The sequence below is a fragment of the Rhamphochromis longiceps genome, linkage group LG23 (assembly GCF_057381845.1).
Source record: "Rhamphochromis longiceps isolate RC_006_pf linkage group LG23, R_longiceps_female_GT1.1, whole genome shotgun sequence".
NCBI lineage: Eukaryota > Metazoa > Chordata > Actinopteri > Cichliformes > Cichlidae > Rhamphochromis > Rhamphochromis longiceps.
The window spans coordinates 40,448,291-40,464,318 of record NC_140578.1 but is presented as its reverse complement, the minus strand read 5'-3'; the positions used below and the strand labels follow the sequence as shown (position 1 = coordinate 40,464,318).

The following is a 16,028-nucleotide window of genomic DNA, read 5'->3' as shown; positions in this document are numbered from 1 at the left end:
TCTGCCACGTTTCCAATGATCAAATTGGCGTGGGTGTTTTAATAGCTCGCTGCAAAGGAGGAGCCGCCACGTTTTGATGCTAAAGGAACCCTTAAGATAAAACGCAGCAGCAAATATCAGGGCCAGCTCTGGGTAACAACAAGCATAACTGGGTGCACATGGCCAAAGATGCCCGAGGACAAGTTCCTCGGGCACTTTCTCTTCTTACTCTCACACTGTCTCGTCCGACAAACAGACGAGACAGCGAGGCCGCATTTCTCCCCATCTGCGCACGAGGCTTTTTCATCTACACGGTGGGTAAATCAAGTCGTGTCTGGAAAGCTGTAGATCTGATCAAAGGACTGTGATCAACATGGCCAGCATGCAGGTAGGAAGCACTCATACGGTGGTGGGTTCAGAGGCTGGGTAAGAGCTCATTTCAAGTCGTGTGAGGTGGGCTCAGCTGCACCACAAGCCTGTTGATCAGAGGAGATTAAGAGTTGGACTGTGGCAAGACATGCCTCCACCTTCTCTTCTCTTCTGTTCTCATCAGCCACAAAAACAGCCTCAGCCTGGGACGTGAATTGTGTGTTTCTGACAGGGATCATGTCTATTTTTGAGTTGTTTGTTTAGTTTAGGTTTTTTTTGTACCAACATCTGTGTGATGGTCCCGAGCGACAGCCTGATCATCGAAGCAGAAAGACATGCAGGGTGGAGAAGGAGGAAGATGGAGGGAGAGACGGAGGGAGAGAGAGAGAGAGATGGTAGCGACTGAGGTAATGACAACATCGTCGTGAAACCTCTGGGATTGTGGGTAATGAGGCTCTCGTGGGAAAGCCGGGCGCCTCCGCCCCAGTGATGTCACAGAATGAACAAGCACAATCAAAGATTCATTTTACAGGAAGCGAGGCCGCTTCTCACATCTCTCTCCCCCCCTTGCCTTCTTCTTTTTCTTCTTCTTTGGTAACAATGCGAGTGACAGCAGCTCCTGACCATTCTCTGAGAGGAAGATGTCTGTTTTCTGGAAATGACAATCTCTTGTCTTTACCAGCTGCTTTTCACTCCTTGCACACACACACACACACACACATGCACGCACACACGTGGCCCATCTGGATAATTACAGCTGACAAAGCTACCTCTCTCTTTTTATTTACCAGTCAGCTTGTTGACAGCACTGACAAGTCCTGTCCACGTGTCTGCGAGCAGTCACGAGCTTTGAGCACCTACACTCTCGCAGATGAATGCGTTTTTTTTCTTCTTCCCTCGTGCATAATCACTGTCTTATATTGTAACTGCTCTCGTTTCAATTAAAGCACCTGGCGAGTCAAAGGATGCAATTGTCCAAGATAATTGCAAGAACCTTGCAAGAAATTGCCAGAGTGAAGTCTCCCAATTATTCTGTCCATTTAACATCTTACCTCAGATCCTAAATTGATCATTGTGGCATCTCCAAGGCATTTATTTGCAAGCCTGATGGCTGGAATGAACCATATAATTCTGACTGTAAGGATGTAGGATGAATACAACTTTAAGAACCTTAACACCATTTTACCTGCCACCCAGCACTTACCGGGTTGTGCTTGTGCTCAGCTCCTCTCTGAGTCGGTGCTGCCTCAACCAGGTGCTTAGAAATGAACTTTTGGTCCCACAGTGCCACCTATTGGCCAACACAAGTTCAGCAATCATACAGGAAGCGGCGCAATGGGTTGTTTTAAGCTGGAATTGCTTATTTTTTAAGCATTTGAATAATATTATAACTAAATCCTTCCATGATTTCTCCTTTAGAAGAAAGAAAAAAACGTTAGAATTGAGGTTTAATTAGGATTAAACCATCCAAAAAATATGTCCTTCCTAAATGTCCCATTTTACTGCAAAATATCAGAATTAAGTTATTCAGCCCAAAAACCCCTAACAAAAAAACACAAACCGATTTGTCGGTGCTTAAATCGTTCAAATGTCGGCAAGGTCGCCAGAGAGGGGGACATAAACGGTCAAATAAAAACTAAAAAACAGGTAGCAGAGTTTGAGGAAAGCAGAACAAAACTATTAAATCTTTCATCATCTACCACTCTCTTATAACCTTGTTGCACCGCTAGAGCTGAGGTCTAGACATTGTGGAAGAGGCAACAGCCATCCATCATGTCTGATTATGCCGTTTAGATGTAATTGCAAACCCTTAAGGATTGCTCTTCCATCCTCATCCCTGCGCGCAAAGAGACACAGGCTGAAAATGCACCACGAGCACGGACCTGTACGCTGGGAGGGGGGGGGGGGGGCTGGTTCTGCAGACAGGGAGAGAGAGAGAGGAGGAAGAGAGCAGGCAGCCACCTCCATACACATTTCACAGACAATCAAATTAGAGCTGGAGTTCGATACATCACTGACAAATTGTTTATTAAACAAAAGGCTTGAATTGCAGCATAGCTGAGAGAGAGAGAGAGATTCAGGAGACAGTAGTGGAGTTAGGGGTGGGGGCGGGGGGGCCTGCGAGACTTTTATGCGAGCATGTGCGCGCCACAAATATGCCCATGTAAGGAAGGCAGGTTTTTAGCTTCCTTTTCTTCTCTCAAAAACGCACCATTTAAGTCCCTTTCCACAACAGAAGCTGTGGCGATCGTTGCGAGCCGTTCTGCGAGCGTAAACACTGGGATAAAAACAGTGAGGTCATGAGTGCGGCACGGTCCGCGGGCTCTTAACACTTTCGACGTTTGATTCCCAGTGGGGCCACCCACGTTCTTACGGCACTTTGGTTAAAAGCCTTCTCACGTGTTTTGTTAATATGTTCAGATCATTTGTTTCCTGTCGTCTCCTGGCTTTAAAAGTGAGGAAACCTTACAGGTGACGTAGACGGGTAATCTTCGTCTATCGTTAATATTTAAGAAATCTTATAGTTGGGGTTAGATCAGGTGACCCTGAACCCTCGTTTAGTTATGCTGCAAAAGCCCTAGGGTGGCAGGGACTTCCCATGATGCACTGTGATTGCATTTAATCATTAGTTATTATTAATCGCTGGCTCTCTTCCACAGTGTGTCTTTTCTCCTGTCTCCATCCACTCAGTCACCGTAGATTGCTCACCCTGCCCTGAGCCTGGTTCTGCTGGAGGTTTCTTCCTGTTAAAAGGGAGTTTTTCCTTCCCACTGTCTCCAAGTGCTTGCTCACAGGGAGTCGTTGGGGCATTCTCGTTTTTTATTGGAGGGCAAAGACCCTACAACGCAAAGTGGCTGCTTTTAGTGATTTGGTTTTTAATTGAAACAAAGTTAGTTTTCATATTCCTCTAGTTTCTGTAGACAGGATTAGGGTTAATGTTCCACCTCAAAGTGTGAACTGTGAAATTAGAAAGTGTGAAATTAGAGACTGGACAAAGTTAATGAAGGCATTTGTGCATAAATCAGATCGTAAAACAGGAAAGTTTCTGAGAGCACTCGCGATGTAGGACCGAGTGGAGGCTTAAGGTCAGCGCATTGTTCCTCTGCATGGGGGTGATGACACCTGTCAATCAGCCAGCGCCGAAGACCTTTACAGCGTGACAAAGGCCGCTCGCAGGCCATTGAGGGAGACGCTGCCGGCTTCATGAGAAATGTCACGGATGTTGTGTTTAAAATACAAGGTTAGGTTGTGTGGAGCGCGGGCAGCGGTGTCTGCTGTCAGAGTTAGGAGTGTGTCTGTGTCACTGTCACCTCGCCGTGTCACTTCCAGCTCTCTGCTAAATGATACATCAGCTGTTATTGCTGTGCTGGGAGATTGTTATCCCACTAGTGTGTGTGTGTGCATTGCAGCAATGTGCAGATGTGTGGAGGGCTTTGCGTGTGGTCAGTAGGTGACGCAGTGTGATGCATGTCTTTAATAACAGTCCATTAGCTCCCTGCATGCGTGCGTGTGTGTGTGTGTGCCTGTGCACGAACCCTATGTGCGAGTTTGTACCCGAGACTGTGTGAAAGCAGAATGTGCGTCCTTGTGTGGAGATGTGTTGGATATGGCCGCTGATGGGCCGTGAATCAGAGCCCAGCGTGCTGTTATTTCACGTTGCGCCCGCCGGGACCCACAGAGCTGCTTGTCTGTTATCCCCAACCCCAAGGTTCACTGACCCCAGCCACATTTTTCTCCTCTCCCTCCTTTGTTTTGACTTTCTCCCTCCCTTCCCCCGGTCTTTCTACTCCCAGGCCTTTCTCACTTTCTCTTCTTACTCTCACACTTACTTCCTTGGTTCTTTTCCCCTCGCGTGCTTCAGTTTCAACCTTTTCAACTATCTTAGACTTATATATATATATATATATATATAAGTCTGACAATCTACCAAGATAGTTTGAAGCAGTGGCCCCATAAATGATGCCAGTGCCTTAAAAGCACATGGCAGTACGTGTTGGAAGGCAAAATATCCCTCAGAAATATCTCCCCTATCCCACGCAAAACCTATTCACCGCCACATGAGCGCTGACAAAACGCACAGAAATCCGCTGATCTTGAAGCACTGTTCGCCCACCACAACAGCAGGCTATAACTAATCCATCTCCCACTACATGTTTTTAATGAGCCTCCATAACCGTAATCCGTATGGCGCAGTGCAGCGAGGGCCAAATCGAGCTGTTTCCATGACTTTGTGCTGTCAGCAAAATGTGACAGGGGACACGTGTGTTTTCCTGCATGTATGTGTGTGTGTGTGTGTGTGCGTGCGTGCGCGTGTTGCTCTCTCTGAGCATCTGTGTTGTCGGTGTGCCATGGCGTTTGATGATTTTCCATCTGGTAGAAGTGAGTGGGAGAACGCGCGTGTGTGTGTTTATTGTCTTAGCAGAGAATCGGCCTGTTTTACCTGCATCATCCTGTCCTTGTTGTTTCAAAAATGCATCAGGAATATTGGAAACAGAAGCTGATGGGAGTGGCAGCTGTGTGTGTGTGTGTGTGTGTGTGTGTGTGTGTGTGTGTGTGTGTGTGTGTGTGTGTGTGTGTGTGTGTGTGTGTGTGTGCGTGCTTAGGGGTAGAAGCTGCCAGGCCCTTTCACAAACCCCCACAGGGAACCACATTAGGGCCCTCCGGGGGCCAAATTAGAGGGAGCTAACCAAGTTAGAGATTGGCGGCAGCGGGGGTCTGACTGGCAGGGATGGACTGATTTCACTCCCCCCCCCCAAACTAGCACACACATACACACACCTCTCTTTGTTTTGCCAGTGATCAGCAAAAGATAAAAGCCAGTTCCTGACAATAGCAGCCTCTCTGTTGGGTAGTCTGCAGGGAGATCCTGAGAGAGAAAAAGAGCTATAATGTATTCCTGTAGGTCAGCAAGGATTAGTGTGTCTGTATCAAGGGGAAGCTATTTAAACTCATTTAGCTTTTAAAGCAGGATTTTTCCCCCCCAAGAAGATCTTATTATGGTTTTTGTTTGAGGTAATGTTATAGTTTTGCATAAATAGAGTTTATTTCCTCAGATATATCGAAATTACAGGTGCCAGTGGTTGCTTTTTATGCCATACGCTTTAAAAAGCCAAAAAAAAAAACCCCAACTAATGTGACATGTGCACTCTCTCCTACAGCACTCTGTAGAAGACGTTTACTGACTTCTTTAGCCTGAAATAATTCGAAAGGTTAAATATTAGTGTTTTGGTCGCACGGTGACAATCCCAACCCCTTCCTTGAACCGAGTGAGGATCTGAAAATGAAATCCGTGCCAACAGACAATATATTTCACTGTCTTCAGCTTGCTTCTGTCTGAAACTGCATTAGGAAAGGTCAGTTATGGACCAAACAAGATCTGAAAGAGCTGCACATCTGTTGGCCAGAAGGGCAAAGCAAAAAACCCCGAAACAAAACCCATATGACGGCAAAAAAGCTGCGGAAAGGTTCAGTGGGCGAAAAACATCTGGTTAAACCAGACTTGTTTTTGGAAACAAGTGAAATTGTATTTGGACTGAAAAAGGAACACCTTGGATGAAAAGAGCACCACGCTCACTTTTAGCACTGGGGTAGATACCCTGTGCAGGTTTGGGGGCCAGGATATATTACATGTACATGTTAATCTACCCAATACATGAAGTTAGCCAACATTTTTTGAAGTAAAATAACGATTTAATAGTACATACAGTACATTTAATATGTACTGTATGCATGCACTTTGTGGGGATAGGTTAACTGAAAAATCTAAATTGCCCATAAGAGTGAATGTGAGTGTGAATGGTTGTCTGTCCCGGTGTGTTAGCCCTGCGACAGACTGGCGACCTGTCCAGGGTGTACCCCGCCTCTCGCCCTATGACAGCTGGGATAGGCTCCAGCACCCCCTGCAACCCTGAAAAAGGATAAGTGGAAGTGAATGGATGGATGGATGGATGGATGGATGGATGAATGGATGGATGGATGGACGGATGGATGAATGCATTCACATTATCTGTCCAACATATGGGATGGTATTGGAACTTTAGTAGCATTAAATTCCATCCATCCATTTACTCAAAGGCAGAAAATTCCCAACATCCCAATCTGGAATAAGGTGATAACTTCTAGTTTTCCTTAGAACCTTCTTGATAGTGCCAACCACTGCACCACTGTGTAACCCCACTAAAGGTAGTCACCACAGTAGATCCTACATGCTTGATTTGGCACAGCTTTTTACACCAGGTGCAATTCATGACTCAACGCTCCCATTTATCCAGGCTTGGGACCTGGATAGTGTATCTGGGATCAGCACTAGCAGTACACTAGCTTGTGACTCCCTGAGGCTGGGTTTGTGTCTCTGCCCACTCTTTACCCAAAGATCTCACATACGTAAGGCGAATGTTGAAACCACTACTCCAAGGAGCTGCTGCTGATTGCCCTCAGGATTGTGTTTTATCTCTGTTTTTGTTTATTTTGTATACCAACTCTTTTCCTAACAGACATTTATTAAGCATGCAGATGATCCAGATTTAGCAAGCCTCTTATATGATGGAGAGGAAAGACATGCGCCACTGAACATTTTATTAAATGGTGTGAGAGTGCAAATCTCATCCTCAACACCGCAAAGACAAAGGAAATGTCAGTTGATTTTAGGAGGAAACCATCAACCCAGCCCACTTTCATTACCAGAAAACTGATCCACACTGTGAACAAATACAAGCATCTTGGAGGTGTGCATAGACTGAAATACACTCATGGACTGACTGCCTGTGCAGCAAGGCACAGCAAAAAACATATTTTTCTGAGGAAAACGTTATCCTTCAAGGTGTATTCCAAAATACTTCACATTTTCTGTTGTGTTGTTATTGAAAATGTTTTGACTTTATATTGTTTGTTGGTTTGGAAATGCCTCTGAGGCACAGAAAATGCAATTAGAAAGACAGTAACAAGTTGTTGGGTTTGCATTGCATTACCAAGTTTAGAAAGATTTTAAAGGGACCATAAATGATATGGAGCAAGGCAATCTATCTATCAAACTTTAGATCTTAAACAGACCATAAACCATTGATGATATTTATGACAGGTCGAATGAAAACAGGTGAAGAAGAAAGCAGGGCATCTGCAAGACTGACATGCCTGCTGGCACAGCCTCAAGACACACCCCATGCTTCCTGTTACGCGTCATACACGCCGCTGACCAGCACACACACACTCATACATTTGGTAGCGGCGGTGGTGACATTTGTGAAATCTCTCAGTGGATGATCATAAATCTCAGTTTTATGAGCATCTCTGCTGAACTCTGCTAACTGCTGACCGCATCGCCTTGACATTCAAGATCATGCAGCATCAAAACACGAGGGATGGCGGGGGGCTCAAACTCCATGAGAGCGTAGATTGATTTGCCTCACGAGGGCCGTGAAAGCCACTTACTGTTAGGGGGTCAGGCTTGTTTCTGTTTATAAAAGTCTTTGTTCATTGCTGGACATTTAGCAGATGGCAGCATTTGCCCTTTTGGGATTTGGCTAAAAGTGTCACTGGTGCTAACGTTTAACCAATTTTGTGTAGCGCAGCTAAAGTAGAAAAGCAAAAAGATGAACACAAACCCCGCCTTTTTCCCCACAATACAAATATACACATTATTGTGCTGCCTCCCCCTCACCCCAACCTGTCATGGCAGATGGTTTTGCCAGAGGTTACTTCCTGTTAATAGGGTGTTTTTCCTTCCCACTTTCACCAACTGCTTGTTCATAGAGAGTTATCTGATATTTGGAGTGTTCTTTGTTTTATTGTAGGATCTTTATCTTACAGTAAAGCACCTTGAGGTGCTGCTGTTGTGATTTGGTGCTGTATAATGGAGCAAGTGCAGCAATCAATACTGAAATACTCCAGGCTGGAATCCAATCAAGTCATTAGGAGTAGGTGGAGCCAGTGCCAAGTTCCTATACCTGATTTCTGGTGAAGAGACAAGCACAGCAGTGCTGTTTTGTTTTGTGAAAACTTCTAATGGAGCTGGGGTTTGTGTTCAGCTTTCTGCTTTTCTTCTTAGCTGGAAACTTCTGCTTCGCTACACAAAATTGGTTAAACGTCAGCACCAATGACACTTTTAGCCAAATCCCAAAAGAACAAGTGACAACAAGCTCGCAGCTGCCAAGATCACTGCAGACAGCCGGACGTCACTCGAGCGAGATGGAACAAAAGGATCCAGCCGGCTTTCCTGTCAGCTACCGGGTCAGGAGCCACCAGCTCAGGAAGCAAAAACCTTCCCAGCTGGAGCAGGGGGAGACCGTCCAAACTCAAGAGTTGTCACAATTGCAGGAACAAGACCCAGATCTAAACCTAGCAGTCAAGCAGAAATCAAAGGTAGTGTAAAAAAAAAAATTATTTTTGGACAGCTACATAGCAATTATTGAATTCTCTGAACTATATAATCCATTCGGATGATATTCCAGGTTCCAGTGAAGTTTGAGGAGCAGGTTCCTGTGCCAGCTGACAGTGTAGTGGTGCACTGTGGCGAAGTAAAGGTCACCATTGAGGTCAAGCGAAACTTCCTAGGTAATGGCTGCCCATTATTTGTTTAAATTGATCGGATTTGCAGGGGTTTTTTTTGCTGCTCTGATGTCTAAAAAGGAAAGGTTTAGATTAGAGGCCCAAATTGGAAAATTGAATGGAACAGTGAAGATGGGATACTCACTGCTGATTACCGCAAATGGCACAGACAATGGTCTCGGTGATCAATATTACGTTTCCTCTTATTTCTTCACTCTGTGAAGGGGCATTCGGCTTGTCTGTCGGGTGCTCGAATGCTGATTTTACAGCAGTGCATTAAGAAACTTTTCTGTTTGTCCTGTGGCTGAACCTCCACTCCTCGTGAGTGTTATTGACTGAAGAATAAAATGGCCTCAGGTAATGGTCTCGATTTAAGCTGCGCCTTCTCCGCTTTGTTCTTAGGAAACGGTCAGTTGATCCGTCCGAGTGATCTGACCTTAGGAGACTGCGCTGCGGTAGACACTGAGAAACTCGTCCTGGGGTTTCAAACAGAGCTGGAGGGCTGCGGCAGCACAGTGACGGTGTGTGGCGCTCCGTTTTCTCAGGCCTATTTACTATTGTGCATTTCACTTCACTCTTAACTGTTTAATACTTTCTTCAGATGACTGAAGAAGCCATCATCTACACATTTACTCTGATGTACTCTCCGACTCCGATTAGCAACACTTTCATTTTAAAGACCAACCCTGTTGAAGTGGTAATTCAGTGCCACTACAAAAGGTAACGCCTTGTGGTTTACCCCCCATGCTCGTTAGAGATTCATTCTAAATGTCTGTAAAAGGATAAATGTAATCAATGTGATGTCAGAAGCTATGAGTTCAGCATTTTGCCTTCTCTCTGTTGCTGGAGGGGATGGATGGATAGGAGAGACCAAACCTAAGGCAGCTATGCACAAGTGCCATTTTTTTTTTCTCTAAATATTCAGTTTAATTCATTTTTATTTGTATAGCAGCAAATGACAACACCAAGATGCTTTATATTGTCAGGTAAAGACCATGCAGTAATGGAGAGAAAACCTCAACAATTAGGCAACCCTCTATGCGCAAGCACTTTGCTACAGTGGGAAGGAAAACTCCCTTTTACCAGGAAGTAACCTCCAGAAGTACTAGCTTTAAGGAAGGGCAGCCATCTGTAGCAACCGGTTCGGGGTGAGGGGAAAGAGGCAGGAATCATATTATATTCAATAAAAGTTGTACCACATGATTGAAACATAAAGATATTTATCTTTTTCAACTGACATTTATGCAATCATTAGACCTTTTGTACCAAGAGGAATTCACCCTCCTTTCTCATTACTTTCACTTCCCTGAGCCTGATGGTCGTCCAAATTTCCTAGAGTATACAAATCTAGCTGTTAGCACAGGTTGTACAGAGTTACCTCCAGGGCTTATGAATCTGTAGCACCGTGTCAGTATTACCATCTATAGGTGTCAGGATGCATGATGTCTCACACCAGTAACGGAGAACTGTAGCTTAAACTGGTTTAAAGTTCATCCTACAGTATATAGTACTAAAAATGCCCCTAAACTCGCCTTGGTGAGCCATGCACAAACCCCTTTTTTATAGGTATGTTTACCTGCAGATGTTTAACTCCTATCTTTCTGTCCGTGGCGTGAATATTCTTCATCCTTGATGGGGCTCTCTTGAGTGAAACGCCCCTCCTTCCTGTAATTGTCTTCACAGGAGGCATTACGTAAACAGCGATGCCTTGAGACCCACCTCGAAGCCGTTTGCGTCCCTCATGCAAGTGGAACAGCGGCTGCACTTCTCCCTGCATCTCATGACAGGTGAGGGCAGGTCAGAAATGACAAACTTGGAGCTTATGTTCTGAGGGGAAGAGAAACTTTTGATGTGCACCAGCCGGTCTGGCTAATTTCCCCGGCGACAGGCGTAATTGCAATCACTTGAGGCCTCGCGGTCTTCGTCGCGACTGTTAAAGATGCTAAACACCGGCTTGATAAACAGGAGTGAAACTTTTGCATGGTGATGAGCTGAAATTACATGCCTCGTAGTTCGCAGCTGACCCGACGGGGTCACTCGCACAATGGAGTGATCAATATACTACTGATTGTGTGTTTTCTAATTAATTCTAAGCTATGCGCTGCAGACAGGCACCGCACCACACTGGTGTTCATCATCGTCATCATATGAGCAGAACCGTACTCCAGCTCTGATTTACTTACTATAACCCTGTTTGGACTGGATGCAGTTATAAAGGAAATTATGAAAGTTTTAAACTAGTTTTTAAAGGCACAGACCTCATTTGTGTTTCCTACTCAGGTTAATGATTCATTTATTGTCCTCTTTAAAGTATTTTTCTCTTACTGTTCCAGTACCGATATCCTACTGTCTGCTGAAACAGTGCCACACTCTCTCCCACGGGCATCATTTTAGTTTCATCTAATCGGATTGATGGCCCCAGCATTACACTCATACTTTTTTCCTCTGTATTTGATTAGAGGACTGGCAGTCGCAGAGGCCTTCCAGCGTTTATTTCCTGAATGACGTGATGCACATTGAGGCGGCGGTCCTCAGGGGTAACCACGTACCTCTGAGGGTCTACGTGGACAGCTGCGTGGCCACTGCGAACCCAGATCCATACTCACAACCCAGATACAGCCTCATTAACAACCACGGGTGAGAAGCTGTGGATCGTCTGTGGAATACTGTACCTTAAAGTGACACTAAATACGTCACTGCCTGTCTTTGTTTCAAAGAGTCCGCTAGACATAATAATCAAGACTTACTGTTAGGGTTACAGTTGTGTAACAAATGGTGCATATAATCAGCAGATTTATGCATGTAAAACTCACACCTGTTCTTTTTTTCCAAACATGAGATGTTTAACTGACACTAAGCTGACGGGATCCAAGTCTTACTTCATGCCGAGGAGCCACGAGGATAAACTCCACTTCCAGCTGAAGGCCTTCAGGTTCCACCAAGACGACAGGAAGACTGTAAGTAGTATAAAGATGTTTATGCAGTTTTGAAACTACTGATCACGTATCCTGAAGCTACTATAGAGAGGTGCGATTTGCAGCACCTGAGGTGTTAGTTTAACCACTTTTTTCTCCTTGCCTTCTGTTAGTTTTTATATATAGCAAGCCGACACCTAATATATGTGTTTTGAAAGTGTTGTTTCAAGGCTACAGTATCCTCAGAAGCTTTGTGTGGAAATGGAGGAAATGAATGCCCTTTGTGGTAACCATTGATAACCATTTTATAGGTTTAGGATCCCTGCCATAAATATGAGCCAGTATCAACTCCAGAAAAGCTTTTCTTGTGTGCCTTTTACGTCAGCGTTGGATCGTAACATTACATTAAGTTTGATCAGTTTGCCATTTAGAAACCGTTACCTCCCAAATGCAGCAAGCCACTTTGAATCCATAAGAGCCTAAAAACTTTGCTATTGATGTGCTAATGCGAAACGGGCTAACGTTGTTTGTGAAAACACCGGGCTGTGGAGGACAAAGAGTGCCAAAATTAAAAGGTTATAAAGAAATTATTCGTTATGAAATGCACCACAGTGACATCCAAAGGAATTGGAGGAAAGCTTATATGAATTATGTTTCGTATTTATTTGTATTTGCTTTAATTTTATGAATTTTAAATCAAGTTTTCATTTTATTTACCCGTCTCTTCCTTTTTGTATCTTTAGAATTTTCCATTTATATTTAAATAATTACAGTTTTATTTTGTTAGACAGGAAATGCAATAGGAAGTAATTATAATTATATTTAATTGTTTTGAAGGTTTATTTCAGAATTCTCGTTTCCTACATTTCTTCCTTCTACATTTCTCATGTGCTTCTGTATACACGGGCTCTTCTGGGGGAACGATGAGGTATTCCCAAGTAATTCTAGAGATATAATCTGTCCAGCAGGTCCTGGGTCTGCCACGGGGCCTGATCCCAGGGTTACAAACTCAAAACGCCTCATCTGGGTAGTTTCCAGATGCCTGAACTTTTTTGAACTAGCTCCTTTTTGATATGGAGAAGTATAAACTCTACCCTAATCTCCTCCTGAATGACAAAACTCATCAAATGTCTAAAGGAGAGACCTGACCACCTTTTTAGAACAAGTTTATTTCTGCAATTTGTATCCATAGTCTCCTTCTTTTGGTTACTACCCAGATCCCGTTATCATAAGTGAAGGTAGGAATGTACAGTGGCTTGCAAAAGTATTCGGCCCCCTTGAACTTTTCCACATTTTGTCACATTACAGCCACAAACATGAATCAATTTTATTGGAATTCCACGTGAAAGACCAACACAGTGGTGTACAGAAGTGGAACGAAAATCATACATGACTCCAAACATTTATTTATTTATTTATTTTTTACAAATAAATAACTGCAAAGTGGGGTGTGCGTAATTATTCAGCCCCCTGAGTCAATACTTTGTAGAACCACCTTTTGCTGCAATTACAGCTGCCAGTCCTTTAGGGTCTGTCTCTACCAGCTTTGCACATCTACAGACTGAAATCCTTGCCCATTCTTCTTTGCAAAACAGCTCCAGCTCAGTCAGATTAGATGAACAGCAGTTTTCAGATCTTGCCACAGATCCTCGATTGGATTTAGATCTGGACTTTGACTGGGCCATTCTAACACATGGATATGTTTTGTTTTAAACCATGCCATTGTTGCCCTGGCTTTATGTTTAGGGTCGTTGTCCTGCTGGAAGGTGAACCTCCGCCCCAGTCTCAAGTCTTTTGCAGACTCAAAGAGGTTTTCTTCCAAGATTGCCCTGTATTTAGCTCCATCCATCTTCCCATCAACTCTGACCAGCTTCCTGTCCCTGCTGAAGAGAAGCCCCCCCAGAGCATGATGCTGGCATCCCCATATTTGACAGTGGGGATGGTGTGTTCAGAGTGATGTGCAGTGTTAGTTTTCCACACATAGCGTTTTGCATTTTGAACAAAAAGTTCCATTTTGGTCTCATCTGACCAGAGCACCTTCTTCCACATGTTTGCTGTGTTCCCCACATGGCTTGTGGCAAACTGCAAACGGGACTTCTTATGGTTTTCTGTTAACAATGGCTTTCTTCTTGCCACTCTTCCATAAAGGCCAACTTTGTGCAGTGCACCACTAATAGTTGTCCTATGGACAGATTCCCCCACCTGAGCTGTAGATCTCTGCAGCTCGTCCAGAGTCACCATGGGCCTCTTGGCTGCATTTCTGATCAGCGCTCTCCTTGTTCGGCCTGTGAGTTTAGGTGGACGGCCTTGTCTTGGTAGGTTTACAGTTGTGCCATACTCCTTCCATCTCTGAATGATCGCTTGAACAGTGCTCCGTGGGATGTTCAAGGCTTGGGAAATCTTTTTGCAGCCTAAGCCTGCTTTAAATTTCTCAATAACTTTATGACTTCATGGTGTTGTTGCTCCCAATATTCTCTTAGACAACCTCTGAGGCCGTCACAGAGCAGCTGTATTTCTACTGATATTAGATTACACACAGGTGCACTCTATTTAGTCTATAACACTCATCAGGCAATGTCTATGTGCAACTGACTGCACTCAGACCAAAGGGGGCTGAATAATTATGCACACCCCACTTTGCAGTTATTTGTAAAAAAATGTTTGGAATCATGTATGATTTTCGTTCCAACTCTCACGTGTACACCACTTTTTGTTAGTCTTTAACGTGGAATTCCAATAAAATTGATTCATGTTTGTGGCTGTAATGTGACAAAATGTGGAAAAGTTCAAGGGGGCCGAATACTTTTGCAAGCTACTGTATATTGCCCACGAGTACTGAAGTAAATAAATCACTAAATTTTGGCTCTCCATACCTGTCAGGATTACTGATGCAGTTTGTCATATTTTGCACAGCAATAGCACATCCATTCTGAACACTAATACATTTCCATGTCGTTTAACTTTCTCATAGCTCTACATCACATGTCAGCTGAAAGCAACGCCAGTCTCTGCACCCGTCGACTCGGAGCACAAAGCCTGCTCATTCCTGTCTGAAGCCAAGAGGTCAGTTTACACAAAGATTGCTCTACTGTACAGGTGTTTGCCTTCAGATTCGTTGCCATGGCTCTAATGCTAATGCAAAGCTTTGCTGCGCTTCCTCCTAACAATGCATTTTCGGCTCTGGACAGATGGGTGGCATCAGGTGGAGACAATAAGGTGTGTAGCTGCTGTGAGACCAGCTGCGGCACGCAGAGATGGAAAAGAAGCCTTGCAGCAAATGATGGTACAGTTTGCAGAAGCGACGCTACATGACAACCTGGGACAGGTCCTGAACATGTGATGCCGGCCCAGTGGGGGGGAATTATGCTATTCTAACCACTTTCATTATGAAAAGCATTTGCATATGCAGAATCTGTTGATTTAATTTTGGCAAACATTATTTTAAAAAGGTGTTTTTTGTTAAGGGGCTGTGACTAGCTGATACAAGGCTGTCTAAAATGCCATAAAAGTAGCAAACATACATATTTTAGAAGTACTTTTTTGTATTTAGTTTAAATGCATTCATATGGAGTATAATGCAATCAGCCACAAACCTACACAAGCAGAGGTTCCACCCGTGTTTAGACGAGCTTGCTTGCACTCATTTGGCACACATGCCATTTATGTGGTGGATTGATTTTGAGTTAATCCCTTTAATTGTCCAACCAATCAGTCGTGTCGGGAATGGTTTACTCAGCTGGCTAAATGCACTAAGAAGATTGTTGTTTCCCTTCCAGCCCATATTGGATTTGCTTATTTTTATGCAGCTCTGCGGTGGGAGGGGACGGCTGCTCTTGGCCCCATCCTGCTGGAGGAGAACGTTCTGGAAGAGGGGTCGACTGAGCCGCTTGAGCTTCCTCCAGAACCAGTTTCTCTGCAGCAGACACAAGAAGTCACTCGAGCTGGTTAGACACCCACAAAACAACTCAAGGGGTTTTAAAAAAAACACTCTGACTTGACTTTGTTCCCACTCCCTTGAGTTTTCTCTCAACTGCTAATAGAAGTGGTAATATTTGTCTTCTGTCCTCATCCTCCCTTTTTCAGCCTTGTTTTCAGCAGTAGCCCTGCTGTGTGGAGTCTGGATGGCGCTTGCTGTGGTGTTAGTTTTCACCAGCACTGTGATTTGCAGCAGCCCTTGCAAACCCACTGGATACTCTGTTTGCACCTGATTTAAGAAAATAA

The 16,028-nt window shown here is 44.2% G+C and overlaps 1 protein-coding gene across 1 annotated transcript; it reads left to right on the top strand.

The window, feature by feature from the left end:
* Positions 1-8,316: 8,316 nt before the first annotated feature.
* Positions 8,317-16,015, top strand: LOC146642565 (zona pellucida sperm-binding protein 3-like). The gene is made up of 11 exons (XM_085398261.1): positions 8,317-8,706; positions 8,796-8,898; positions 9,295-9,413; positions 9,494-9,612; positions 10,576-10,679; positions 11,352-11,529; positions 11,732-11,849; positions 14,779-14,870; positions 14,996-15,090; positions 15,614-15,751; positions 15,891-16,015. The coding sequence occupies exons 1-11, from the start codon at positions 8,350-8,352 to the stop codon at positions 16,013-16,015; spliced, it is 1,548 nt and encodes a 515-aa protein (XP_085254387.1). The 5' UTR covers positions 8,317-8,349.
* Positions 16,016-16,028: the final 13 nt, after the last annotated feature.